This window comes from Acomys minous (genome assembly GCF_964271855.1).
Source record: "Acomys minous genome assembly, chromosome: 2".
Classification (NCBI taxonomy): Eukaryota; Metazoa; Chordata; class Mammalia; order Rodentia; family Muridae; genus Acomys; species Acomys minous.
This window is the reverse complement of record NC_140484.1, coordinates 67,512,442-67,528,129: the sequence shown is the minus strand read 5'-3', so window position 1 is coordinate 67,528,129 and position 15,688 is coordinate 67,512,442. Positions and strand designations below refer to the sequence as shown.

At 39.4% G+C, this 15,688-nt stretch overlaps 1 protein-coding gene across 1 annotated transcript in view; it reads left to right on the top strand.

The window, feature by feature from the left end:
- Positions 1-15,688, top strand: part of ACADSB (acyl-CoA dehydrogenase short/branched chain) — a 49,256-nt gene that overhangs the window by 15,616 nt on the left and 17,952 nt on the right. Inside the window, exons 2-3 of the mRNA XM_084770523.1 lie at positions 12,737-12,896; positions 14,098-14,198. Of these exons, the coding sequence (XP_084626649.1) occupies positions 12,737-12,896; positions 14,098-14,198 (261 nt within the window). The remainder of the gene's footprint in view (positions 1-12,736; positions 12,897-14,097; positions 14,199-15,688) is intronic.

The following is a 15,688-nucleotide window of genomic DNA, read 5'->3' as shown; positions in this document are numbered from 1 at the left end:
AAACAAAGTAAGTCATTTGAATGTGGTTCACATTATATTGGTAAATTGTCGGATGTGCTAATTGTGCTTGCTGAGAGGCTGGCTCTGGACGTGAGGTTGCCTCCCACCACCTCTGTAACAGAGAGAGGGAAAAACAGAACAGCCCTAAAGCAAACATGTTCTGTCCTTGAGAACAGCTAGCAGATAAGCTGTTTCCAACCTAGGTTACTGTTGCTTATGCTATAGTATAAAAGTATGGAATAGGAAGAAGCCCATCCATGGAGAGACGGTGGAGGAGTGTCTCTTTGGAGGACTCCAGCTGCCTGCCCCACCTTCCCCCACTGATTTCTGCTGGATGCTTGTAAACACTTGATTTGATGTTATCTATCTGCAGCTTGCTAACTGTTATTTTATTTGGAAACCTTTGCCCAAAACTCTCAATGTGGAATTAGAGCTGACTGTTTTAAGGGATTCTCCTGTTGTGACTGGTAGGTGTTTGTAAGCCACCTGACTTGCTGACAGTACTTTTTTGTTTGTTTGTTTGCTTTCTAAATTGGGCTACTGTGAGTACCCAGTTTGGTAATGTTTTGCCATCTGTTTAATTATCTGCTACTCACTATTTATTCTTTTACCTGTTGCAATATACTTAATAAACTTACTCATTCAAGACCAAAAGTACAGCTTTTGTAAATTAGTCTCTGAACTGTACAAAACAACTGCAACAGTCTGTTTGATAACCTGGCTGTCCATGCAATGGGCCAGCTGGACAGAATAAGAAGAATAAGGCTTCCTCATGTACTCTGTATGGTTTGCAATTTAAAACTGCACATGATGTGTTTCTGCAACATTTCCAATTAGTATTTTCAGGCCACAGATCCCAAGAGTGCAGAAATCAAAGTTGCCGATAAGAAAAGGAGAGATATGTCACTGACTTTTTTAGGAGACATGAACGGGCCCAAGGACAGACAATGGCCTGCAGTAGAATACTAGTCACTGCTCTTATCCTGTAGTTAACCATCCTTGAAGTTGAGGATATTACTTGCTTTCTGGAGGAACTTACCTAAGTAAGTTCAGATAAGGCATTCTCAGGGAAAGTCACCACTCTCTGACCTTCAGGAGAAAGGACCCAGACATAGCAGGAAAGTCAGTTATTAGTAAACGTTTCCATAATAAACTAGTTTATTTCTTTTAATTATATGTAGCTATAAGAAATCCAAGAAAAGGCCCTTAGATGTTATCTTGAACTCTTACCTAAAACCTATTTCCAGCCTTTTATTTACACCTTAAGTAGTTTCTTTATTTTTTTTTAAGAAATTTATTCAGATTACATCTCAATTGTTATCCCCTTACTTGTATCTTCCTGTCTGCTGCCCCCCACTGCCTTCTTTCATCCTATTCCCCTCCTCTAGGTCTGTGACAGAAGGGGACCTCCTCCCCCACCATAAGATCACAGCATATCAGGTCTCATCCTGGTAGTCTTCTTACTCCTCTTCTGAGTGGCACTAGGTCTCCCCACCCAGGGAAAGTAGTCAAATAGGGGGGACCAGAGTTCATATCAGAGTCAGTCCCTGCTCCCCACACAACTGTGGAGATGTGCTGACCATTGGCTAGATCTGGATAAGGGTTCTAGGTTTACTGCATGCATTGTCCTTGGTTGGTACAGTAATTTGAGCAGACCCTCCCACCCCCCTGGGTCTAGATCTGCCCATCATGATGTTCTTCTTGTGGGTTTCTAGGACTTTCTGGGTCCTTCTATTTCCCCATTCTCCCATACCTCTCTCACCTGGATTCCCAATAGGAAGTCCCAGTATCTATCCTAATCTCCTGCTAAGTGAAGACTTTCAGGGGACATCTCTGTTGGGCTAGTGTCCAATTGTAAGTAAAATATATACCATGTGTATCTTTCTGGGTCTGGGTTAACTCACTCAGGATGAACATTTCTAGTTCCATCCATTTGCCTGTAAATTTCAGGATTTCCTTGGTTTTAATAGGTGAGTAGTATTGCATAGTGTAAATGTACCACATTTTCTTTATCCAGTCTTTGACTGAGGGACATCTAGGTTGTTTCCAGGTTCTGGCTATTACAAATAAGACTGCTACGAACATGGTAGAGCATCTTCTGGGTATATTCCAAGGAGTGAAATGACTGGGTCTTGAGGTAGCACTATTCCCAGTTTTCTGAGAAAGCACCAGATTGAGTTCCAAAGTGGTTGTACAAGTTTGCACTCCCACCAGCAATGAAGGAGTGTTCCACTTTCTCCACATCCTTGCCAGCTTATGCTGTCACTTGAGTTTTTGATCTTAGCCATTCTGGTGGGTGTACGATAGAATCTCAGAGTCATTTTGATTTGCATTTCTCTGATGACTAAAGACATTAAACATTTCTTTAAGTGTTTCTCGACCATTTGATATTCCTCTGTTGAGAATTCTTTGCTTAGTTCTGAGCCCCATTTCTTAATTGGGTTATATGGTTTGGTGGTGTTTAATTTCTTGAGCTCTTTATATATTTTGAATATTAGTCCTTTGTCAGATGTAGGGTTGGTGATGATCTTTTCCCAGTCTGTAGGCTGTTGCTTTGTTCTGTTGACAGTGTTTTCTGCCTTATAGAAGCTCCTCAACCTCATGAGGTCAATTTATTAATTGTTGACCTTTCAGCCTGGGCTGTTGGAGTTCTGTTCAGGAAGTTACCTCCTATACCAATGAGTTCCAGGCTCTTCTCCAATTTTTCTTCTAACAGATTTAGTGTCTCTGGTTTTATGTTTTAATCCATTTACACTCAAGTTTTGTGCATGGTGGTAAATATAGATCTACTTGCATTTTTCTACATGTAGACATCCAGTTAGACCAGCACCATTTGCTGAAGATGCTATTCTTTTTCCGTTGAATAGATTTGGCTTCTTTGTAAAAAACAAAAACAAACAAACAAACAAACAAAAACCCAAGTGTCCATATGTGTGTGGATTTATTTCTGGATCTTCATGATATAATTTCTTTTTTTTTAAGAAAGAAGGGGACCTGTTTTTGGGTATATGCCCAGGTATAGTTGGGCCTTGAGGTAGAACTATTCCCAATTTTGTGAGAAACTATCAAACTGATTTCCAAAGTGGTTGTACAAGTTTGCACTCCTCCCAGCAATGAAGGAGGGGTCCCCTTGCTCCACATCCTTTCCAGCCAGAGCTGTCACTTAAGCTTTTGATCCTAGTCATTCTAATGGGCGTAAGATAGAATCTGAGTAAGTTTGATTTGCATTTCCCTCCCTGATGACTAAATATGTTAAACATTTTTAAAGTGTTTATTGACTCTTAGCGAGCCCTCTGTTGAGATTCTCTGTTTAGCTCTTTATACCATTTTAAAATTGGGTTTGGTTTGTTACTATCTAATTTCTTGTGTACTTTAAAAAAAAAATTGGGATATCAACCCTCTGTCTGATGTAGGGCTGGTGAAGATCTTTTCCCATTATGTAGGCTGCTGTTCTGTCTTTTTTTGATGGTGTCCTTTGCCTGACAGAAGCTTCTCAGTTTTGTGAGGTCCCATTTATCAGCTGTTGATCTTAGTGCTTGAACTGGTGATGTTCTGTTCAGGAAGTTGTCTCCTGTGCCAATGAGTTCAAGGTTCTTCCCCACTTTTTCTTCTAACAGATTTAGTATATCTGGTTTTATGTTGAAGTCTTTGATCCACTTGGACTTGAGTTTTGTGCAAGGTGATAGATATGAATCTATTTTCATTCTTCTACATGTAGACATCCAGTTAGACCAGCACCATTTGTTGAAGATGCTTTCTTTTTTTCCCATTGTATAATTTAGCTTCTTTGTAAAAAATCAAGTGTCCATAGGTGTGTAGGTTTACTTCTAGGTCTCCAATTCAATTCCATTGATCAATCTGCTTGTTTTTATGCCAATTCCGTGCCATTTTAATTACTATCGTACAGCTTGAGATCAGGGATGGCAATACCTCTAGAAGTTCTTTTATTGTACAGGATTGTTTTAGCAATCCTAGGTTTTTTGTTTTTCCATATGAAGTTGAGAATTGTCTTTTCAGTGTCTAAAGAATTGTGTTGGAATTTTGATAGAAATTGCATTGAATCTGTGTATTGCTTTTGGTAAGATGGCCATTATTACTATGTTAATCCTACTGATCCATGAGCATGGGACATCTTCCATCTTCTGATATTGTCTTCAATTTTTTTTCTCCAAAGACTTGAAGTTCTTGTCATACAGGTCTTTGACTTGCTTGGTTAGAATTACACCAAGATATTATATATTATTCATGGCTATTGTGAAGGGAGTTGCTTCCCTAATTTCTTCTTTAGACTGTTAATTATTTGTATAAAGAAGGGCTATTGATTTTTTTAAACTAATTTTGTATCTAGCCACTTTGCTGAAGGTATTTATCAGCCATGAGAGTTCCCTGGCAGAATTTTAAGGGTCAATTATGTATACTATCTTATCATCTGCAAATAGCAATATTTTGACTTCTTCCTTTTCAATTTGTATCCCTCTGTTCTCCTTTCATTGTCTTATTGCTCTAGCTAAAACTTCAAGTACTATGTTGAATAGATACAAAGAGAGTGGGCAGCCTTGTCTTGTCTCTGATTTTAGTGGAATTGGTTAAATTTCTCTCCATTTAATTTAATGCTGGCTATTGGCTTATTGTATATTGCCTTTATTGTGTTTAGGTTTGTGCATTGTATCCCTGATTTCTACATGACTTTTAACATGAAGAGGTGTTGGATTTTTGTCAAAGGCTTTTTCAGTGCTAATGATGTGATCATGTGGGGTTTTTTTTCTTCTTTCAGTTTGTCTATATGGTGGATTACGTTGATGGATTTTCATATATTGAACCATCCCTGCATCCCTGGGATGAAGCCTACTTGATCTTGGTGGATGTTTTTTATGTGTTCATGGATTTGGTTTGTGTGTATTTTATTGAGTTTTTTTGTTTGTTTGTTTGTTTTTTGCATCAGTGTTCATAAAGGAAATTGGTCTGAATTTTTCTTTGTTGAGTCTTTGTGTGGCTTAGGTATCAGGTTGACTGTGGCCTTATAGAATGAGTTTGGCAATTTTCCTTCTGTTTCTGTTTTGTGGAATAGTTTGAGGAGTGATGATATTAGCTCTTCTCTGAAGGTCTGGTAGAATTCTGCACTAAAACCATCTTGTCCTGGGCTTTTTTGGGGGTGGGGTGTCTAATTAAATTGTCTACCTGATCTTGATTTAACTTTGGTAAATAGTATCTATCAAAAAATCTTCCATTTCATTTAGATTTTCCAATTTTGTGGCATATAGGTTTTTGAAGTAAGACCTAATAATTCTTTGGATTTCCTCAGTGTCTGTTTTTATGTCCCCCCTTTCATTTCTGATTTTGTTAATTTGAATATTCTCTCTCTGCCTTTTAGTTAGTTTGTCTAAGGGTTTGTCTATCTTGTTGATTTTCTCAAAGAACCAGCTCTTGGTTTCATTGATTCTTTGAATTGTTCTCTTTGTTTCTTTTTTTGTTTGTTTGTTTGTTTGTTGTTTTTTTGTTTTTTTGTTTTTTTGGTTTTTCGAGACAGGGTCTCTCTGTGTAGCCTTGGCTGTCCTGGACTTGCTTTGTAGACCAGGTTGGCCTCGAACTCAGAGATCTGTCTGCCTCTGCCTCCTGAGTGCTGGGATTAAAGGTGTTTGCCACCACGCCCGGCTATTCTCTTTGTTTCTAATTTGTTCATTTCTTTTGTATAAAATATATTAGACTCTCAAAGGTTTCTCTACTCTGGCTAGTTCCCAAATAATTGATACAGAGAGACTATAATTTATTTTATAAACTTTAACACACTAGAGCTGGGCAGATATCAGCCCTCTAAACTATTTTTCTGCTTCCCATTAAAAATCCCAAATACTTCCATGTGTTCCATTTGGGCTTCTTCTGTTCCATCAGTCCAGTTCTCAGAAAAAGCTTCTTGTGGCCTATTCTATCCCATGGTGACTTCCTTTTCTCTGGTTTCCTCTCCTCCTGCTACATCTTCTGCTTCCTCTCCTTCCTTCCCAAATCATGGTCTTTCCCAGACCCCAAGCTCAGGAACCTAAGCCCCACATACCTCTCTTCTGTTCAGCACAGGCTGTCAGCAACTTTATTAACCAATCAGGGATGTTTGGGGAGCAAAGTTACACAGCATCACTTGGTGCACATGAAATGTGCTCATCTGGGGTGTAGCCACATTTTGTGGGGGGCATCAATTAACACTTAAATACATTAGCAGCACCAGACCAACAGCCAATAGATTTCATCCCTAAGTTTAATTATTTCCTGCCATCTACTTCTCTTGGGTATGTGTGCTTCTTTTTGTTCTAGAGCTTTCAGGTGCATTGTTAAGTTATTAGTTTGGGTTCTCCCCAAGTTCTTTATGAAAACACTGAGTGCTATGAACTTTACTCTTAGCAGTGGTTTCATTGTGTCCTATAAGTTTGGGTATGCTGTGCATTCAATTTCATTGAACTCTAGAAAGTCTTTAATATTTTTCTTTCTTTCTTCCTTGACCCAGTGGTTACTGAGTAAAGAGTTGTTCAGTTTCCATGAGTTTGTAGCCTTTCTATTGTTTCTGTTGTTGTTGAAGTCCAGCTCTAGTCCATGGTGATTTGATAAAATACACGGGAGTATTTCAATTTTCTTGTATCTCTTGAGACTTGCTTTGTGACTGAGTATATGGTCAATTTTGGAGATGATTCCTTGAGGTGCTGAGAAGAAGATATATTCTTTTGTGTCTGGGTGAAATGTTCTGTAGCTATCTGTTATGTCTGTTTGATTCATAACATCTGTTAGTTTCATTGTTTCTCTGTTTAGTTTATGTCTGAATGACCTGTCTATTGGTGAGAGTAGGGTATTGAAGTCTCTTACTATTAACATGTGTGATTTGATTTATGATTTAAGCTTCAGTAATGTTTCTTTTAAAATGTCCTTCTCCATCTCCTTTGATACATTTTGGTTAAAAGTCTATTTTATTAGATATTAGAATGTCTACTCCAGCTTGCTTCTTACACTAGTTAGCTTGGGAAATCTTTTTTTTAGCCCTTTAGTCTGAGATAATGTCTGTTTTTTTGTTGCTGAGGTGTGTTTCTTGTATGCAGCAGAATGACAAATCCTGGTTTTGCCTCCATATTGTTAGCCTGTGTCTTTTTACTGGGGAGTTTAATCTACTGATGTGGAGAGAAATTAATAGCCAGTGATTGCTAGTTACTGTTATTTTGATGATGGTTGTAGTAGTAGTAGTAGTAGTAGTAGTAGTAGTAGTAGTAGTAGTAGTAGTATGTGTGTGTGTGTGTGTGTGTGTGTGTGTGTGTGTGTGTGTTTATTGTGTTCTTATACTGGTCTTTAGCCATCTGACTGTCTCTGATGTTGGCAGGCCTCCAGGAATGCAAGCAGAGCTGTGGGCTGGGAAATGGAGGACACAGGGAACAGGGTGGAGCTCACTGCTACTTGGTTCACCCAAGGGACCCATCAGGCAGGGAATTTGGTGGTGGTGGGGGACTCTCACCTGGTAGTCTCTGATGGCAGCAGGCCTCTGGGAGTACAGATAGCCCTATGGGCAGAGGATTGTGGTCTAGGGGTATCACCTGGTAGTTCCTGGTGCCAGCAGGCCTCTGGGAATGCAGGCAGAGCTGTAGGCTGGAAAATGGCACACATAGGGGGCAGAGTGGATCTCACTGCTGCTGGACTTGGGGCGGGGATGGGATATATATGGCATCTTAATCTGTTTTATACTTTTATAACAGGGTACCAGAGAGTGGGAAATTTATAAATATTAGACATTTATTCTCTTATAGTTTTGAAGTCTGCCTAGTCCAAAAGTAGCACACCAACAGAATAGATTGCCTTGTGTGGTCTTCCTTGCTGAGAACCACTTTTACCTCACATGACTAATTCAGAAGGGAAGTGAGTAGAATGCTGTAGAAAGCCTCTTTTATAAGGGTAATATGGTTTAGATATAAAATGTCCCATAGTCTCTTGTGTTTGAATACTTGGGCTCCACCTGTTGTTGCTGTTTTGGGAGGTTGTAGATCCTTTGGGAGTTGGAGGGTGATTAGAAAAATTGGGTCTCTGGGGGTGGGCTTGAAGTGTGTAGCCTTGCTTGCTTGTTTCCTGTCTCAAACAATTTCATGGTTTTGTCGCCATACCACAATCTACTCCCACTAGCACATCTTTGCCAGTACCATGGAAGGTATCTTCAAACAGTGAGCTAATCTCTTCTGTTGCTTCTTGACAGGTGTGTGATAACAATAATGAGAAAAGTAACTAATACAAATGGATTTAATTCCATTCACAAGAGGATGGCCTTTTGGCCTTATCACTTCTAAGGGGCCCACATCTTAATACCATCATATAGCTATTAAGTTTTAATACCTTGCAGTTGGAAAGTGCTCACTCAAGGAAACTGGGTGAGAGGCAGTGAAAAATAACTTTCACAACTCTGTGATAAGGCATTCCAGACAAAGCTTTGTGAAGAAAGGAAAATTGCCTTTGACCTGGGAAAAGGAAAAATATGTTCTTAGCAGCCTAAAATGATTTATTTCTGTGTTTTGTTTTTGTTTTTGTTTTGTTTTGAAGAAGGTATGGGCAAGAATGTTTCTAGTATTGTTAAATAAATGTTTGCAAAGATGAACAATGGGGTTTCAGGTAGTTAATGAGGGTTAATGTGAGACCATGAGAAAACAGTTTCAGGAGGGAAGCAATGTTACCCTTAATCCAGGAAAGGGAAAAGAATGCTCTCCACAGCAGCAGGAAAAGTAGACTTTCCTCCTGCCCTCTGTCAGCAAGTAGTATACACAGATACATATCTGGATCTGTCTCAAAGAACAAGGAACCAAGCTAGTATGCAGGGCAGAAAAACAATGGCTATGGGGCTTTAGGGCAAAATGCAACTATGTGTATTGAAATCTCTCCTTTTGCAAGTCTGACTGAGTCTTTGTAGGTCAGCATGACTTCTGTAATGTGTTCTCTGCCTTTCCTGGGCTATAAATGCAGTTAGACATGAAACACTATAGAAACATTTAAAACAACACTTCATTATGCTAAAGCATGGTGGGAAGGGGGTCATAAATAACACAGTGGCTCAATGTAACAAGAATAGCAACAGATTTGCCAGAACATTCTACAGTCAAGCGTTTGTAACTTTTCAGTACTTTGAGTGCAGCATATGTAGCAGTGTAGTTAAAGTTTATAGACCTTTCCTCAAAATGTTTAAAATGCATAAAATAAAAGATACAGCATTATAAAGGAAATCAATTATAGTGAAATAGTTATAAAATGTCTTAATGTGATTGAGCAGTATATGCTTTTTAAATAAAGCTTGGCAGTGGTTCTAATAGCCACTGTAATTTTGCCATAGTGATGAACAAAAATATATTTCAAGATATTGGCACTAAATCAGTGTGATATAAAAATGGCTGTGATTTCTTTTGGCAGAATCACATTTTTTGCTAGTATTACCAAAATGTGTTGCCCACATTCATAATTTTTAATGCTATATTTTTGTTAGAGGTTAGTGAAATAAATATATAATTCCCCAACCCTACTCAAGTTCATGGGCTCGAACATTCTCACTGTAGTACGTTAGAATTCTCTGGTCAGCTGAGTAGAAACAGATCAGACTGGAACTAAGGAAAGGATTTGGCAAGGCATAAATAACCATTACTCCATTCAAGTAGCAATTGCTGCTCTGTACAAAAAAATGTGATGATGTGGTACAATGGGTTATAACTGCAGAAAATCAGTTTGATGGGGTGGACACCAAAACTGCAATGGCCACGGTCAAGGCTAAAGCATTAGAAAAATCAACAATGAAATTCTAGCTGTGCAGTTGAAGGCAAGAGGAGGGCACATTTCCTTTCCTTTATTATCATCTACCAAGAGGCATAAGTAATCTCTCTTGATGCTTTGGCTAGAAATGGATTCCATTCATAGCATTTAGTCTTAATATTTTATGATGAGCATCTTCAGTAACCTACCTTATGATTGTGTACCATCTTGAACTTTCTAAAAGTTCATTTGCCTCTGTTATGTCCTCCAAATCTGAAGCAAATGTTGTGGGTGGAACTGGCATATGTTTTGTCAGTAGTAATATTGAGACTAGGGGGCTCACACTTGTGTCAGCAGGAAAAATAGGTATTATCGTAAGGCCCACTGGCTTCTTAAGTTTCTCAGCAGTAGGGTTTCTTTTAAAGATCAACTTAGGTACAAAGGTGATATATTGACTAAGAGACAGAAAGAATTCTGTAGTGGGCTTAGTGAAGTAAATAACTTCCCTTAGAGATGAGAAATGTAGGCCAGTGTATTGCAGGCTTTGAAATGGATAGGCAAGTTTCACAGGCAGTTTATGAAGGTAGTTGGTCCATTCTTTCATTCTTTAGACTATATATCGAGAGCACAATCCAAGACTCCATCACCAGCACTGAGCAAAATTGCCCCTGTATTTATTTCTCTTCCATGTTCATATTTCCACCTCTCCCCACCCGTCCCTCATTCCTTGAAGCAGCTGCTGCCACTTGCTATTTCACAGCCTTCCTTCCATCTGTAGTCCCTTTGCATTTCTCCTTTCCTCTTCTTGTCTATCTCATCAAGAGGAAAATAATGCCCTCCCCCCATTCTTCTCCCTGGTCTAAAATTCTTGTTAAAAATCTGGTTTTAATGACAAAAGGGGTTATTCGGACAGCTTTGCTCTAAACTCTCTGTCTTCTAATTCTGAAAACAACAAAATAATGAACTAGGAAAAAAAAAAGTGGTGACACATATTTTTCTTCCCTGGCTGGTGGTTTTATTGCCCAGATGACTCCACAGCAGACTATGTTTGCACTTCAGCACACAATTGCAAAGATTCAGTGACATTTAGCAAAGATTGATGATGGTTTCAAACATGCTGGCTCTGTGTCTTTTTCCTGGGCTAGTCAATGTAGGAACAAAACATTAAGAGAACACGTGTCACTGTAGTGATACCACATTTGTTAAGGGGTTGGACCAAGTACTCCAACAAAGAAGCCCACAGATGGAAAGCAAACAGTTTGTATTCTTACTACCATCTCTGATAGCACTGCCACCACAGAACTGTATTCTAAGTAGTTGTGAGTGGAAATAGTCATGAATATTTATTAAGCTTCTGCTAAATGGAGAACTGTGCTAAGCCGTGTGTGTGTGTGTGTGTGTGTGTGTGTGTGTGTGTGTGTGTGTTGTTGTTGTTGTTGTTGTTTTAATTCGCACAGGACACCAAGAAATTATCTGCATTTTATGGGTATAGAAACTAAGACAATGAGAAATTTTAACTGAGAGATTAAAAAAGCACTTGTACTCCTCTGTCTTTGTCACCTTTCTATTGCTGTGAAGAGACACCATGACCAAGACAGCTCTTATAAAACAAAGCATTTAACTGAGGGCTTGCTTACAGTTTCAGAAGCTTTGTTCACAATCATCTTGGCAGGGAACATAGCGGCAGGCAGGCAGGCAGGTGTAACGTTCCAGAAGCAGTTGAGTGTTACATTCTGATCTGCAAGCAGAGCGAGAGAGCCTGGGCCTGACATGGGCTTTTGAAACCTGAAAGCCCATCCCCAGTGGCACACTTCCTCCCACAAGGCCACACCTCCCAGTCCTTCCAATCACTTCCACTCCCTGGTGACTAAGCATTCTTATTCAAACCTCCACATCCTCCAAAAACAATGAAATCATTTGCCAAAATGACATAGCTATTATGTATCCAATGTTAGCATTTAAGACTAGTTCTTTTAGACTCCAAAGCTTGTTTCCTTAACCTTTATACTGGATTGTCTCCCCTCCTTGACAGAGGTTAGTCATAAACAATGGGAGTATTGTATGTCTAGTCAAGGAGTTGGTGAAACGAGAAATGTGTTTAGGGAATGATTTCTGTGTAGAAACTTGTCTCCTTGGTGGTTAAAAGTTAACTAGAGATGGCTGGAGAGATGGCTCAATTTTAAGGACTTACCCTGGAAGCTGGGTATAGTGGTACACACCTTGAGTCCCGGAGGGAGAGGCAGAGGCATCTCTGTGAGTTTTGAGGCCAGCCTGTTCTGAATAGAGAGTTCCAGGATAGCTTGAGCTTTATATAGAAATGCTAGACAGAGGAAGGGAGGTGGAGGAGGGAGGGAGGCAGACAAACTGACAGAGGAGAGAGAGAGACAGCTGCTTTTCATTTTCAGAGGATCCAAATTCAATTGCCAGCAGCCACATCAGCTGGCTCACGATTGCCTGTAACTCTAGCGCCAAGGAGATCTGATATCTTTGGTCTATGTAGGCACTGGCCCTTATGTGCACATACCTGCACACAGACTACATACATACACAGAATTAAAAATAATAAAAACGAACCGTTAATTAGAGAGTTTGTTTATTTAAAGTAGCTCATTGCTGGATAAAGGAGATACCATACAATATTCAGTGAATTTTCACTGTATTTAAAAGACAGTGAATTTTAAAATGTACTAAGTTAAACTCACTTATTTTAAAATATGGGCATGGGATATAAAAATAAGTAATGGGGACTGTTCTTGCAGAGGACCCAGGTTTGGTTCCCAGCACCTATATCATGTGGATCACAGCCATCTAAATCTCCAGTTCCAGGGGACCCAATGCTCTCTTCCACTAGCACTGGCACACGGACGTATATATGTGTCCGCATATAAGTAAATCTTAAGAATGGGTGACATAGTTATTCTCAAAGAAGCTAATGTTCAAATTGTTTCCTTTTGTGTGTATGACCCATCTTCAATCGGGGCTGTTCTTAAAGCTAAGAAGAAACTTCCCGACTTGCTTGTCTTCTTGGAAAATGCCTCCTCGTGCCCTAAAATCCTCGCAGCCAGGAGCTCTACTCAGTACAACAAACAACACACTACCCTTTGCACCTCTACAGACATTTACTGATGAAGAAATGATGATGAAGAAAGCAGGTCAGTACATTTCTCAACTTTATCCTGTTGCTCCTCTGGTCATGAGTTGGGCCTCCAGTGTAAAGTGACACAAAGCAGCCTAGAAGATCTGTTCATCTGTGTTGTTGTTGTTCTGTTTCGGGCCTTGAAGGGGGTTTGTTTCTTTCTGAGACATGATCTTTCTGTGTTGCCTACGATGGTCTCAATGCCCTGGGCTCAAGTAACCTTCTTGTCTCAGCCTCCAAAGTAGCTGGGATTTAGAGTCATATAAAATCAAAATTTCACATAATTTTCTGGGAAAAAAAAAGTAGTATAAAAACAACAGCAGAATAGAAGGCTAGGTTCTGAGTTAAGGCTTCCCCAGTTCTAGTCCCTGACTCTCCAGTTCTTCCCAGATTACCAGTTTCTCATGTAGCGCTGGAGGGAGGACATGATGCTCACCATCCTGCAGTGCACAGGGAAAGCATCTCCACAACAAAGACTTGCCTGCCCCAGAGCATACTTAATACTGAGGTAGAGATACCTTCCTGTGTGTGACCATGCAGCTATAAAAAGGTCCTTGTTAGATGGGATGTGCTGGTGTAGAAAGATAAATCATGTAGGGAGACAATAGTCATCTGGCATGATGGTACACGCCTTTAATTCCAGCACTCCAAAGCCAGAAGAAGACAGATCTTTGTGAGTTCAAGACCAGCCTGGTCTCATAGTAAGTTCCAGGCTACCCAGGGCTACACAGTGAAATTCTGTCTCAAAAAAATAATAAAAAGAATAAGAGGGGACAGGGAAGTAGAGAGAAGGTTGACTGTGTGCCTTATGGTTGCTTTATGTAATAGAAGTAAACTGATAGGAAGAACATCTGGGCAGAGACACATAGAGGACTTTGAAGGGAAGCTTCCAGAAGGAGTATGGGAGTTTAAAATTAGTTACCTTTGGGGATATGAACTAAAAATCCAGGATAGGAGAATAAGCTTTTCAGTTTTCATTTTATGCCTTTCACATTATATTTTTGCTCCAAAGGGGATTAGGAGGTTGCTTTTTTCTGGATTTAGAGAAGGAAGTTGTAATTTCTATTTTGATAGACTAAATATAGCCATGTGTATTTTAATTTATTGGTTAAAAAGGTGTTTATCAACAAATTGTTAATGAATTGTTTACTTAAAGATGTCCACGTTAATCTACTTAAACATAGACTTACCAGTAATTCGTTTTTCCTCCCTTGCAGTAAAAAAATTTGCACAGGAACAAATTGCTCCTTTGGTTTCAACTATGGATGAAAATTCAAAAATGGAGAAATCAGTGATACAAGGATTATTTCAACAAGGGGTATATGTTTCATAAATCTCATATCAAACTTTTGATTATTTAAAATTTTATACACTATATTTTTGTCATTCCCTCCCCCACTCCTCTGTCTTCCCCTACCTCCTTACCCACTCAATTTCATGTTTCTCTCTCTCTCTCTCTCTCAAAAAAAAATCAAAACAAATAAGACAAAATTCCCACACAACAACAACAAAAAAAGCACATAAAAACATGGAGCCTTTTTTTGTGTTGGCCCAAGTACTTTTAAATACATATTTCATATTAAAATATATGCAAACTTTTCAATTGAAAGATTATAATGATCACAGGGAATTCCTCATTCCTACTCAAAAGTATCTGTGTTTCCTTTTGGTGAAGGTCTTAGTTTACTTTATACCATTAAAGATTTTTAACTGAATTAATATTTTAATTTAGAAATGCTTTTCAAGGAGGCCATTAGCATCTGGTGGGTAGAAGCATGGGACACTACTATCTAAACATCATACAGTGCGCAGGGCAACTCAACAAAGAACTGGGTAGCTCCATCAAATAGTATACGTCACAGGCACTATGTGTGGGTTCTTGTGTGTGTGGCAGTCTTAAAGCAGAACTGATAGCTGAGTTCCACATCAGCCAGATTTCTAGCTTTGTAAGTCATGTAGCTCTTTGGTGAAAGTATGATATTGTAGAATAGATGGAAGGAGAATTAATCTGGCTGTAAGTAGAGTGTTATCAGTGTCGGAATTTCAAGGAGAACATCTTTTTAAAAACCACCACACTCATTCCTGGTGTCTCCCTTCTCTTTAGGTGCAAAGAGTTGTATTTGTTATTTGTTTGTTGTTTGTTGTTTTTAATACTAAGAATGTTTTAGAACCCGTCACTCCTACTCAGCCCCCTCCCCCCCAATTCCTAAGTCTTGTCTGTCATTTTATGGAAAAATAGCTTTTGGCACTCAGCCATTTAATGTCATTTCTTCTGGTTTTAATGTGATCATCTTTTGATGGTTTTCTAACTTCTTGTTATCAATGAAACACTTAGAAAAATGGAATCCTACCTGGAAACTTAATGGGCCACACAGAAGCCGAGTATGTAAGACAAAGACCCAGTGGTTCATCTTCCAGTCCAATTCTGCTATTATCATTGATCGATGCCATCAGTGATAGAGCCCTTCCCCACCCTCAGGCTCCTCTAGGAGGGGGGGAGGTCCTTGGTGGTCTCACAGCTTGAAAATTACTCTCCTAAGTTCTTGCCTTCAGGGCCATGTGCACCCAGTGTCCACCTCCATAAACGTCTCTTGCTTATAGTAGCTCAGCTGCCTCCTAACTCTTTAGTTCCAGTGTTAGTCTCCAGCCACATATTTCCAAGAGTGCCATAGTATGAGTGACCTGCAGAGAGAAGCAGTATTGTAACAGTTGCTCACAATGGGAGGTCAGGGCAGAACCCCTCACGCTGCCTTATGTCAGCTACGTCACCATCCTAAAGCATATAGCCAGAGCCTTACCTCAGCAGTG